Source organism: Spinacia oleracea, chromosome 1 (assembly GCF_020520425.1).
Source record: "Spinacia oleracea cultivar Varoflay chromosome 1, BTI_SOV_V1, whole genome shotgun sequence".
NCBI lineage: Eukaryota > Viridiplantae > Streptophyta > Magnoliopsida > Caryophyllales > Amaranthaceae > Spinacia > Spinacia oleracea.
Genome location: NC_079487.1, coordinates 53,511,344 through 53,525,865, shown reverse-complemented (window position 1 = coordinate 53,525,865; position 14,522 = coordinate 53,511,344). Strand labels below are relative to the sequence as shown.

The 14,522-nt window shown below is 35.5% G+C and overlaps 1 protein-coding gene across 1 annotated transcript; it reads left to right on the top strand.

Annotated features, from left to right (window-relative positions):
* The first annotated feature begins 2,855 nt into the window (after positions 1-2,855).
* LOC110779144 (ABC transporter I family member 19) lies at positions 2,856-12,479 on the top strand. Its single transcript, XM_021983672.2, has 6 exons — positions 2,856-3,188; positions 4,343-4,503; positions 6,880-6,931; positions 10,426-10,562; positions 11,161-11,247; positions 11,730-12,479. The coding sequence occupies exons 1-6, from the start codon at positions 3,029-3,031 to the stop codon at positions 12,015-12,017; spliced, it is 885 nt and encodes a 294-aa protein (XP_021839364.2). The 5' UTR covers positions 2,856-3,028; the 3' UTR covers positions 12,018-12,479.
* The last annotated feature ends 2,043 nt before the right edge of the window (positions 12,480-14,522 follow it).

Sequence of the window (14,522 nt, the reverse complement as noted above, 5' to 3'; positions counted from 1 at the left end):
CTTTGCTTAATCTGGATACTGATAACATCCAAAATTTGGACATCACAGTGGATCATTTTATTTCTTCAGATTGTCAATGGGATATTCAAGCTCTCTCATCTTTGGTTCCTCCAGATATAGTTCAGATAATTAGGAGTATTCCGGTTCCTATTTCTGATCTTATTGATGAACCTTGTTTGGGTCTATCCACCAATGGTGAGTTCACAGTCAAATCGGCTACTTGGTTAGCTCATAACTTCTCTTCTAAAGATAAATGGGAGTTTGCGTGGATTTGGAAACTTGATATTGCCCCTAAGCTCAGAGTCTTTCTCTGACAGCTACTTCATAATGGCCTTCCAACTCGAGAAAACCTAATTTATCGAAATATTGACATACCTACGTGTTGTCCTCTTTGCAATAGCCAACGGGAAACGCAAGACCACTTGTTTTTGCTCTGCCCTAAAGTTAAAGACTTTTGGGAATCAAGTGTTGCTACGCAATGGTTGGGAACTCCCGTCCAATATCCCTTTGTCCTATACCTATTTCGTGACCTAAGCCAAAACATTAGACTCCCAGTTAAAAAAAGTTACGTCACTTTGGAGTATCTAGAAGTCTCGTAATGCACTCATCTTTCGACAAACTCCTTTCTTGAGTATGTCTACTTATTTCAGGGCTTTTCGTCTTTTTTCTGAATGGGGTGTTTGTACCAAACTTGATTTTATGTTCATGGAGCGTCAGTCCAGACAATCCTCGTTTTCTCCCAAGATTATTCAAGTAGGATGGTCTCCCCCAGCACCCGGTGTTTTAAAAATTAATTTTGATGGCTCTGTTCGTGATAATTCTGGCGCAGCGGGGGTAGTGATTAGGGATCACCCCGAAAATAACATTGTTAGTCGCATTTATAACCTAGGAGCTACTTCTCCTCTTGTAGCTGAAGCCATGACCCTCCGTAACGGTCTTTTACTTGCCATAGAATATAATATTAGACATATATTTATTGAGGGAGATAACCTTCAAGTTATTAATATTTTGCAGGGTAAAACGCAGTGTCCCTGGAAGATCAAATTACTTCTCGATGATATCAAGCAGCTGTTGACTCATTTCGACACTAAAGACTCACGACATGTTTACCGTGAGGCTAATCGTGCAGCTGACTATGTTGCTGCTGTAGGCCACCTAGTCCAGACGCATTAGGATATTGACCCATTTGTAGATAGTAAATTTTCTTATTTTCTTTCTTTTGATAAGTTAGGTTTCAGTATTGAGAGAAGACTTTCCTAACTTTTGTATTTTTCCTGTTAAAAAAAAAAACATTTGAATAAATAAAAAAACGGAAATTTCATGAAATGCCCTCGAGTTTTGCCATAATTCACCAAACGCCCATCAAGTTTCAATAATTCATAAAATACCCCTCACAATTCGTACAAATACCCAACATACCCTTACTAATAACGGGCCGTTAGTCCGCCGTTAGCCAAGTTTCCAATTCACTCAAATGCCCCTATTCTGAAACTTATTTCACCAAATGCCCCTATTATGAAACTTATTTCACCAAATGCCCCAAATTTAAATATAGCTATTCTGATGTTCCGACGGCTAGTTTTTGTGTTTGAAAAGTGGTTCTTGGTCATGGTTGGCTATAAAAACCCCTTTGCTGAATGGTTCTTGTATTTTAGATGTTATTTTTTGCTAATTTCATAAGATTTGTGTCATGAGTTTTCTTTCAAAATCATCTTCCACACCCAATGAGTCCACATATATTAGGGTACCTAACAAATTTTGTTATTGTGGTAGGAATGGAGGTTGAAGTGGTGTTCCACAAGCTTTTCTGGATAGCTGCTAATGCTTTTTGGGGTAGTTTTGTGCACATCTGTTTTGATCTTGCACATATTCATTGAGTAGAAAATAACATTAAATGTAGTTGGTGCAAAGATGTTTTGTAAGTGAAGCTAAAAACAGAAATGCTTCCCAGTTCGGTATTTTGTGCAGATTATGCAACATCAATTATTTATGAAATGTGAATTTGTTTCTCATTACTTGTGTTTACTTCATGATTACAAACAGTAAAATTACAAACATCAATATCCCATTTGTATTACAAATTTGACTACTTTTTGTTGTTGTTTTAGCTTCTTCTTCATTTGCTTCAATTCTTCTTGCATCTTACTGTTTCGCCTGTTTTCAATACTTTCTCCTTCGTCTAAGCTTCCCCCGCATTGTCCTTCGTGTTGTTGCCCCTTTGTTTTCTTGCTCAACTACTCCCTTGCACCATCTCAGATTGTTTCAAGGATCACACTTGTAGTACAACCTTTGTGGATTGAATGTTGTATCAGAGCTTCGAATGACAAATTTAATTTGGTAGGTACTCTAATATATGTGGACTCATTGGGTGTGGATGATGATTTTGAAAGAAAACTCATGACAAAAATCTTATGAAATTAGCAAAGCAAATCAAAATAACATCTAACTTACAAGAACCATTCAACAAAGGGGCTTTTATAGTCAACCGTGACCAACAACTACCTTTCAAACACAAAAACTAGTCGTTGAAACATCAAAATAGCTATATTTAAGTTTGGGGCATTTGGTGAAATAAGTTTCACAATAGGGGCATTTGGGGAAATAAGTTTCAGAATAGGGGCATTTGGGTGAATTGAAAACTTGGCTAACGGCAGACTAACGGTCCGTTATTAGTAAGGGTATGTTGGGTATTTGTACGAATTGTGAGGGGTATTTTATGAATTATTGAAACTTAATGGGCGTTTGGTGAATTATGGCAAAACTCGGGGGTATTTCATGAAATATCCGATAAAAAAAAGAACAATGAAAATAAACCAAAGTATAAATATTTTGCACGGACATCTTAAAGCCACAATTCAAATTGTGAACCTCATAATCCACCAATACCTTTTTCATACAGTAATTCATGTTGGTGCGAAACCCAACTACCCCAAATATGAACATCTCTTCCATAAATAACCAAAACGACAATTACTAGATCTCATTCGTTTTTCTCAATTTCAAGAGCAGCAAATCAATTCAAACAAAAATGGTGCAAGAAAATGGAAATGTGTCGGGCAATTCAAGCCGTAGCATCAAAGTGCAAGCGATGCAATTCGCGTACCCAGGCCAACCTCCAATTTTCGTCGATTTTAGCCTCCAAATTGCTCCGGGTTCTCGTTGTCTTCTTGTGGGTGCTAATGGATCTGGTAAATTGATCGCTATTCTCTTTCTAGTTTTCTCAATTTGTTGTTTCTTTTTGTGTTTTGATTTATGTATGCTAATACTATATGTTTCTGTTTTTTGGGTGAAATGTTATTCGTTTTTGTATTGTGTTAAATTGTTTGAACAATGATTCTTTTGGTGAAAACTCGGATTTATGCGGGGAGTGTACTAGAAGAATATTCAATTTCATGTCTGATGACAAGCTTCGACATGTCTCTGCCAGCGGTTTCTTCAAAATTTAACTGTACTTGGTTCTTTGGTAGACCTTTTTAGAGGGATACCTTTTGTTGCTTACCCTTCCATGTTCCATTAGCTTGGTAACCTCCAATCTCCTTCTCCATGGATTTGACCCAATAGGGATCAAGACAAGCTTCAGAGTAGCTTGTCCCATCTAGGACCAAGATCTAGGGTACTTATTGAATGAAGTTGAGCAAAAACAGAATGAATACAATTATTGCACATTTGCACTTCCCTACTTTGATACCATATAAGAATTTGTGATTTGATTGAGTTAGCTCATATCTAGTTCCGAAATAATACAACTTAGATTGTGTTCTTATACAATATGTATATATATTTATATATTATTACAATAACCTTCAACTCCCTCCTTCCCTTTTTATTTGTTCCATTTGACTTTTCACGGTCTCCGTACGCGACTTAAAACGTAAATATCTTCAATTCTACGTGTGCAAAATTTTTAAAAAGTAGATATTCTAAGCATATACATTGAACCGAATATTTTAAAAAGTTGATATTCTAAACATATACATTGAACCGAATCTAACAATACCCCACATGACTATATTATTTCCTATTGGTTAATGAGAGTTAATGGTGAAACTTTTAAAAGTTGATCCAAAAATATGCAATGGGGAAAACATTAAGAGGCGGAGGGAATATCTACTTAACAAACTATGCTGACTCGGACAACACATAGGCATCATGTTGCTGCTGCAGTGCTGCTGTTTTTGTTTGAACTCTTAAGTTGTTAATTTTTATGGCCTATTACTTGTAATCCGAGTTAGACCGCATTAACACCGGGCCTTTTAACTTTACTGAAAATTTACATTGTCTTCCTTACTATAGCATCAGAGAGTTCATTTTATCTGTTGTAAATATGGTTGATGCTTTTTAGGTAAGACCACCTTGTTGAAGATTCTGGCTGGAAAGCATATGGTTGGTGGAAGAGATGTTGTGCAGGTGTTGAATTCTTCAGCTTTCCATGACACACATCTTGTTTGTGGTGGTGATTTAGCATATTTAGGAGGATCTTGGAGTAAGACTATTGGCTGTGCTGTGAGTCTCTCTCTCTTAAATCTTCAGACACACACAAACACCCCCAACACACACAATCACACATATTATGTAATTAGTTTCCTTCATTCACATGTTTTGCTCTCTTTGGTCACTTCCCCAATTCTTTTTTGCTTGTGTATTTGTTCATCTTTGCACATGCTTGGGTAACATAGATAACCGTGCTATAAGGTAATTGATTAAATTACAGTCTTAATATTTGACATGGAATGGTCTTGTGGTTAAGTTGGTTTTTTCTTTTCTTTATGACATATACGTCTGTATTTGTAGTTTGTAATAATTTAAAAGAGAATGAGTAAAAGTGGTGTGCTAATGATAAGACATTACTGTGAACGTTCATAATTGATATTAAGATATTCATTTAAAGTTACTTAGTCTCCTTTATCTCTCTCTTGATGTGTTACTTTTGCCTATACAAGGCATTATGGTCAGTCAACTTTTAGTTGTTACAAATGGGGCAATTTTCAATTATTATTTTTAATTGTGAGATGGACTAGGCACTTGAATCATATTCTATGGGACGCATCAATACTATTCATGAAATTTAGCATGCAAGTGTTCCTTTCTTAGTTGTGGTTGAGTAGGGTGTTGAGGAGGTGGGATGGACTATGGAGTATAGTCGAGATGAAAAAAATTGGAGAATGTTTTAAGGTGAATGAACTAGCTCGTGAGAAGGAAATGCATATTAATTGGGGAGTGTTCTAAAGAGACTGTATTCAGCAAAAGTTTTATTGACACGTTTGTTGATATGGATTTAGCTCCTGAAAACTGAAAAGTATATTATCATGAAAAAATATAGTTTTGACACCTCAGTAACTATCACAAAAGAAAAAAAAAACTTATCACACCTGAACTAATAATTAAAGTGATGAGAAGATGTTGGTTTGTATGAAGAAACACACCTCATATTCTCTCAGTTCTCTTATGATATATTAACTTGATGGCTTTGATCTCTTAATACATCATTGTTGAATTATTAGATGTTCAAGACCAATCCGTGGACTATGGACCGTGGTGCACATAGAGTATGGTGCACCAAAAGAACATATGTGCATAAGCAAAAGAACATGACACTACGGCAAAAGAACATGCGATATAATATTTCACTTTTTTGTTATAAAAATAATATATTATTTTACTATTTATTAAAAAACTAAATAAAAAAAAATACTCATGTTCTTTTCTCGTAACCAGATGTTCTTTCAATTATATACTAGTTTTCTTAAGGTGCACCATGCTCTATGTGCACCATGGTCCACCTTCTAAATTGCGGTTCAAGACTAACAAGTACTTCCTTCGTTTCATAAAAATTGGAACACTTCTAGTTTTATCACTATTCATATACTAACTTTGACAATGTATTTTACTAATTTACAAAAAGTGAATGTTATAAGTAAAATGTGGGTGGATAGATTTCATTGTATATTTTAATAGTATTAAATTTTAAGATTTAAAAAAGAAAAATAATTAGAGATATTTACGGTCAAAGTTTTGTCTTGGCAAACGTGCTAATCAAAGTGTGGCAATTTTTTTTGAAACAGAGGAAGTATTATCTATTAGGTTATGGAATCAGAACAAGTAATAGGAAAGAGTTATCATTTATTCAGGAATTATCTATTATGTGTTGGTATCTTTTTATATTATGGCTTTTCATGTAAGTACCATTTACTAGCTAATACTCCGTATTTGTGAGCCCTGATAGAGAGATCATGTTCTCAATCACTCGTGCTGTTTGTTTGAGGTGCTTCAGCTACTCAGCCTTTTATTAGAACGGCTGCATATTAGCGATACCTTTTTATTTGAGGAGCTTGTCTTTCCTTTTCCTTTTATTCTTCCTTTTCAAGCCGATTAGTATCCGCTGCTTGTTTCAATACTTGTGAAGCAAGTGAATACTATTGTATGTAGGGCCATATTATTTCTAAGATAATCAATGAATTGAACTCTTCATAAGGTAGAAGCACTTAACAGGACCAGCAGAGCCAGGTTTTAATGCTTCGGATATATACGGGGTTTATGAAACTGTACTTAATATCCTGTTATGCTGCCACAAAGCTCTTAAATCTTTCGTTTTGCCGATTCTAGTCACTCTGTGAGGCTCTTTCTCCTTTTTACTAGTTCTTTTAAATCATTTACCAACTGAACATACTGGGTGTACACATGAACCAAAGTGGGCTGCTTAATCATCTTTGTGCAATAACGTACTTTTGAGAATCTGGTATCGTAACGTGTTTCGGCGCCTTGCCAATGGTTAACAACAAATTTCTTAATGCTTTTCCTTTGTCCACTGTACGTTTTACTAGTTTTTTTAGCTATTCACTGCTTGCAGCTTGTAAGCTTTATTCTTTTTTGAAATATCAGGGTGATGTTCCTCTCCAAGGAGATATTTCAGCTGAACAGATGCTATTTGGAGGTACATATCTTTACCCTTTTTCTCAACCTTATACGCTTTAGAAACCTTCTCTTCCCTAGAAATCCCCCAACACGGGAATGCACCCCCTCCTCAGTGGTTATGTGATGAACAAAGTAGCTTGGAAAACAATGAAAACGTTATACATTCAATTCTACACTTTCTGAGAATTGCTTTCCATCATACTTTTATGGAGTTGGGTCCATACGGGACTTAGAGTTAATATTCTTCACTTATTTTAGGAATTCTGTGGTGCTATGAACTGATATATGGGTGGGGGCACTTTAGGAAATAGCTATATAAGTTAGTACCAGGGGTGGACTTATGTGGACCCCGATGGGTCCACAGGGACCCCCATTTTTTGGGGGGGAAAAATAGAAAATATAATGGTCATTTGGGTTGGAAAGAATATTCTATATTAATGGTCCCAATATTGTAGAGAGAAAGTAGGAATGAAGATAAAAGGCTAAATAAAATATGGAGTGTTGAGTATGTTGAAATAGGAATGCAATTCCCTAAAACAATGTCAGTCTTCACGAGAAAGTGAGACTGGAAAAGAAAATCCAAAAAAAGTTGTAAAGACTAAAAAATGTCATTTCCCTCTTCCTTGTAAAGACTAAAAAAGTTAAGAAGGCTACATCGCTCAGTGCTCAGACATTTGGAGATTATTTGAATCTCTCGAGCCTAAATGTGTTCGTATGATTTTCAACTACCATTAATTACTACCCAATTTCTTAAATGTGTGTAGAAAACCATAAAACAAAATTTTCTAGCGGGAGCTACTGCAAATCTGCAATATATTGATTCCTACTACGGTACTACCATGCAGTAAAGTGTGATTAAAGTGTGATTACCCCTGTGCGCTAAGTGCGGAATCTTTCTGATCATATTATACACACTAATTAGTCGAGCAATATTCCTTATTCAATGCAAGTTGATTGGGTTATCCTTAAACAACACATGCCTTTAAATTAAAACAATGCTTATTATATAATATTACAACCATGGTGTAAAAACTCGCCCGAGTTAACTCGTATCGCCCGAGTGAACAAGGTTTTGGAGGCTGGTGATACGAGATATCCCGAGTTGTAAAGGTGTTTTTAAAAACGCCGAGATCTCGGCCGGTGCAACCGATCCGAACGAATTTTGGCCGCATTAAACGTTATAAACCTCACATCTACTCGGTTTTCAGCCGAATTCCTCATGTTGTCGACAAAAAGAAAGGGAAAAAGGAAAGAAATGGAGAAACTCCATTGAAATAGAGTAGAGAACTCCATTTTCAAATCTAAAACAAGAGAGGAAAGAGATGGTAGACAAAGGTATTCATTTTAATTATGTCACGTGTACAGTTTAGGGGAGGGGAACTAGGGTAGGTAGTGAATGGGGCCGACATGGGGCTTCTTTTTCAAATTTCAAATTCCTACGCGACAACCGCGACGCGGTCCGCGACTAACGCATCATTTCCGTAACCGAGACTCCGCGACCGATCCCGCGACCGTGACCGATACCGCATTTTTTATCTATGATTACAACTATACGAGATGTGACTTATAATACTCCGTACCTCTAAAAAATGCAAAATGCCGCGATATATATATATATATATATATATATATATATATATATTTTTTTTTTTTTTTTGTTTGCATATTAATTAGTTTTATTTTACCTTATTAATGAATTACTACTTGGGTTTTTGAATTGTGTATGACTTTAAAAATTTTGTGCAATAAAGTTACGTTCTATTTTTGGACCCCCATTTTATAATTCTTGGATTCTCCCCTGGTTAGTACAAATTGCTTGGGGAATAAGTTATGGGGTCAGTTAGGGAAGTAGTGCTATATATAGAGAGCTAGTAGAGAGAGAATGTTATGTTGAATATTATTAAGTACATTGGTTGAGCTTTTAAGAGTTCATTAGGAGAGAATCAAGCCTCTCGAATGCTTGGGTGTCTTTACATTTTGCTGCAATTTCACTTTTGTTAATCAAATCATCATCTTCTTCCTTATGATCTGTCATTTATGATGTCATAGCTATGTTAAATTCATAGCATATGGGTTTTAAATTTTTTTAAAACTGCCCTCATCTAAGGGCTTGTTTGGTTGACAAGGGAATTTAATTCCTATAGGAAGTTGTAATTCAAAGGAAATTAGTTCCCTTGTTAAATTCATGGGAATTTCTTAAAGTTGTTTGTTTGACAACATGGGAAATTGGAAATTTCCATGAACTTTGATTGACCTAGGGGGACTAGGTAATTTACTTCCCATGTTTTTGTAGGAACTCAAACGTCCCATAAATTCCAACTTCCTCCATTTTTACTATTTTAGGTCAACCAAACAACTAGTCAATCTTTAAATTCCCATGAATTTCTACTTCCCCCATTTTTAGATGTCAACCAAACAACCCCTAAATCTCGAATTTAGCGGGGTTTCATTATTTGTACGTTTAATTAAAATTTAACCAAAGGAGAAACCTTGAATCTATGCTACTCAGACAAAGCAGGTCTGTAAATGGCCCAACCTTTGCCGGGGAAATCGCTGAGAAAAGCGTAAACTAGCATACGAACAGGCATTATTCTGTTATGTGTTGAATGTTTTTAAACAAATCCTAAAGATACCTCAAAAAAATAAATATAAATTCCTAACTGTAATGGACTCACAAAAAATTTCGTGAAAACCAAACCTAACAACATTCCTATACAAATTGGAAAGAACAGCTCAAAACCATGTAAAAAGAAAAAGCTACTAGTGAAAAGCTAAGCGGCTTTATTTAAACTCAGACGAAATCTGTAGGGCAGGTGTGGAATGCATGAAATGGCCATGCATGCGACTGCTTTGCCATTGCACAAGTTTGAGCTTCTTCTTTTGTGGTTCAATCGTGCATGTTACACGAGTGGTTCATGCGAGATGCTCCTGCATTGCTCTCTTGTAACCATATAGACTTGTACCTAATGTTTTCCAAGGTATGAGCTATGACACTAAAAGAAAAAAGAATAAACGGTTGCTTCAAGTCAATGGTTTGAATTGTTTTCCAAGCACAATGATCAATGTATTCCAAGGTACCCATGTTGTAAATCCTGTTACTAAACGCTGCACCATCCATATACACATCAAACACTCCTTTTTTTTAGAAAAACTCTGACCACAAATTCCCCACATACTTGAAGGGAGGAAACACACAATATCCTATGTCTCAATGACTGCATTTATCTTCAATAAACACCAAAGCATTTTCCTTTCTTTGGTTTTGATCTTGAAATATCTTTGTTGCACCAAAATTTAACTGCGTATGGCACTCATGTTATAAGTTTTGTAGAGTAAATGGATGTCATCCAAATGCGCATCAATAGTGTAAGTGTAACTGCAAATATTATCTCTTCTGTTGCATTAAGAATAGTATCATAAAGCGTATACCTTAAATAAGCAGCACTAGTACCAGCAGCTTAGCTCTTCTGAATTCTGGACTGAGGTTATAAACCTATTTCTTTTTAATTGCAGTTGAAGGCACTGATCCTGATAGAAGAGACAAATTAATTGAATTGCTTGATATTGATTTACAATGGCGAATGCATAAGGTGTCTGATGGTCAGCGAAGGCGAGTCCAAATCTGCATGGGTCTTCTTCATCCCTTCAAGGTGTCTTGTCTCTTGTCTTATGAGTTATATCTTTATTCCACCTCACACCCCCCCCCCCCCCCACCCCCCCCCCCCCCCCCCCCCCAACTTTTCCCTCCGTTCAAAAGTTGTTTCTGGTAAATTACTGTTCTGTTTCACATTTTAAATTTGTACTCAAGCAAGTATAAAAGTCTGCGTAACACTGGAGTAGAACAAAGCTTAGTTATGTCAGGTAAACTTTAAGCCTTCACCTTGCAGGCTTGCATACTCTGCAAGATTCTGGGGGTTTCATGATAATAACTTCTCTTTTCCTCAGTTTCTTTTGATGTTTAATAGCCATAAGTTCCCTTTATCCAATTGTGATTCTAGGAGACTGATGTATACTTTATTTCAATGTTGAGTTTTCAAGAGAAAAAACTGTTTGTCTTTGTATTAAATTCATTTTGTTACACCTAGCTGGCTAGCTCTAGGTTTTGTGGCCTATTGTATGTTTATATTCTTTTGCTTCCCTCTGTTACCTTATCTCCTACCTTCTTTTCTTTAGCTTAAATACTAATACTATAATTCCATGGTAATCTCAACGGCTTCATGTTTGATTGGAAATTTTGGTATGCTGCAGGTCCTCTTGTTGGATGAGGTTACTGTCGATCTTGATGTAGTTGCCAGGATGGATTTGCTTGAATTATTAAAGGAAGAGTGTGATCAGGTATTGTCTTTGTCTAGCCACAAACTTTTACTGTCATTACGTCCCTGGCAAGTTACATCATCCATGATTTGCTAAATTTTAAGGTATCTTGAGACAGTTTACCAATAAATTTAGGGAGTAAAACAAGAATGACATATTTTTCTGCAAAGAAATTAGAAAAACATGCAGTACTATTATACAAGTTTATTGGAAAAACTATGCATTTCTTTTTCTGCTTTCTTCCTAGCCGATACAACACCTTTGGGTACTTGTGAAGAAGGCAACAGAAGTTAGAAAGGGAAATGTACCGGACATGATTCTGAAGTGCAAGATTGTCCATGGATAGATAATACCTAATTTCATGAACTTTTGAAATGTTGGACATTCAATCTCCCTGAATACACTGTTATAGAAAAAATGGACAAGTAATTACGTGTGTCCTAGTGTTCTTACATCGGCCTGAGCAGAATATTGATATTCAATCATTCCATGGAAACATGCAGAGAGGAGCAACAATTGTTTATGCAACCCACATCTTTGATGGTTTGGAGACCTGGGCAACTCATCTGGCCTACATTCAGGAGGGAGAGTTGAGGAAGGTAGAGAAGCTGTCAGAGCTTCATGAGTTGAAGAATTCGACCAATCTTCTTTCTGTGGTTGAGGCATGGCTACGTTCTGAGACTAAGCTCGAGAAGAAGAAACCTGTTGCCACTATTACCAATAACCAAAAGTCGTCTGGTTTTGATGCTTCACCATTTAGATCGTCCAGACATATGGCCTACTACCGGTAATCTTAACAAGACTTGCCTTCTCAACTAGAAATGTGCTCCATCTTCAAGATTGTTGTGGCACTAATCTGCAATTTTATGAATAGTACCCTATTTTCGTCAAAAAAAGAATAGTGCCTTTTTTCAGAGGGCAATGCAGTGGCTTTTTATCAGTGTAGTGAGCCTGCAATAATGTCATACTGGATCAAAGCAAATTTTCATTAGCCAAATTGAAGAAATGCGTACCAAATCTTGTGGCGTGGCAGCGATCACAAGATAGAAGAGTCTGGCGAAGCAGCAAGTTTGCTAAGCTGCAAGTTTTTCTGTCCAGGTCTGCGCAACCTAGAGTGCAAAGCTTGTATTTCCTTTCATGAGTTGTTTGTGTGCGTTGCATGAGGCAACTTATCTCGTGTTTGATTGACCAACTGTATTGATTGTGTTAGTGGTAATGACAGGTATAATACATAATAAGATTCTTTATAGATATTTGTATTTGTCAAAAGTGTAAGCACAGAATCAGTTTGGCACATTTGTAGATCAGTGTTATACTGCATAGGTACGACTATAAACATGAATTTATTGGTTTACCTCACATAATACAATCACGGCATACTGAATTTACGAACACTTGTCCCTAATATCATGTGGGAAACTGAAGGAAATAATGTCTTTGATCCAAATTTGCATTTATGATAAATCTAATAAATATCGTTCAGTAATAATTAAACAAGTTATTCAGTGAGATCAAATGATCTGAATGTGTAACCAGAGGCCGCTTCAGTTCAAGTGTAATAACGTTATGACATCATTTTCCGATGATGTTTGCCGGAAAATAGTTTCGGGTTGTAATTTAAAATAGGTGTACAAGTTTAAGGTTGTAATTGGCAAAATTAGAAATTTGAGGTTGTAATTGACAAATAGATAACTTTATTAGGTTGTAATTGGCAAATTTGCCAAAAAAAATAAAAAAAGTGTCATTATTATGTAGTAGTTCCTCATTTGCTACCCAAATATGTTTTGGTGTCTCTTAGTCTCTCTCCTATGCCACATAAGCTTCATCTCCAAATAAGAGTCCCCTCTTAAATTTTGTGGAAATGAACTAACTCTTAATACTAACTCTTATGCTCTCTTACCCCCTTTTTTTATTATATTTTTATACAAAAACAATGACATGGCACTAGCTCTTATATGTAAGAGCTAGCTCTTATTTCAGAAATTTCTCTTACAATCTCCAAATAAGAGACTCCTATTACGCACTTAAGAGCTAGCTCTTATTTTTCCTCCCTCCTTAAGAGTCACCTAAGAGCTCCCCCTTATTGTTGCTCTTAGAGCAACAATAAGGGGAGACTCTTATTTAGGGGGCTCTTACTCTTTTTCTTATGCCACCTAAGCATCAACTCCAAATAAGAGCCACCCTCCTAAAATTGTAGAAATGGGCTAACTCTTAACACTACCTCTTATTCTCTCTTACCCTATTATTTTATTTTATTTTCATGCAAAAATGTTGACATGACACTAGCTCTTATTTATTGGAGCTAGCTCTTATTTCAGAATTTTTACTTACAAACTCTAATTAAGAGTCTCCCATTTCTCACCTAAAAGCTAGCTCTTAATTTTTCTTTCTCCTTAAGAGACACCTAAAAACCTCCCCTTATTCATGCTCTTAAGATATGCTGGGCAAATTATGTCATCATGTAAAGGTGGATTCCTTGAGTATGATTATTCATTCCTTGGCGGGAGCTTTCTGTAGTCACGTGCCATATACCAAACTCCAAAGTTACTCAAAATTGTTTTGTACTCCGTAAACTTTTTAGAGCATGGTGGCGGTTTAGGGAATTTTTTTTTTTTGTTTTGTTTTTGGAAGATGAAAGGCTCCTTTTATGCTTCGTATCCTTTTACACCTTTTCACGTTAACTAGTTATCTGTATACTAAAATATAGTTTATACATCCGGTTGTATAAAGTTTTTAAATTAACATATAGTTTAAATACAAATAATATATAGTTTAAGTTCAAATAATATATTGTTTAAATATTTCATTTATATATGTATATTGAAATTATTTTTCGTTTTTATTAGACTAGTTGTTGGAACGCGCGTGTTGATATTGAAATTAGTTCATAAAACTAAATCAGAAAAGGAGAAAATGAAACAAACAAAAGAAATTGGAAAAATATGTAATTAACAAGGCTTGAACTTAGGTTGTTTGAATAAGCAACATAGAGCATCTAAAGGGAGGGAATGAATTAAAACAAATCTTAGTAATAGTAAATTTCACCATTTTGTGACTCATAACACTATTCTTAAACTTAGTATTTTAAAAATTTGTGATATATAATGAATGTTTATCAGAGTGCACAAATAAGCACTGAACATCTGGATATATAATCCAAATTACACATGTATACAATAAATATCGTATTTTAATTCCTAACACCATTTATAATATATACTTCCTCCATTTTTTTTAATTGCACCATGTTAGGTTTTGTCACTATTCACATATTCTTATATAGTTAATTTTTGTGA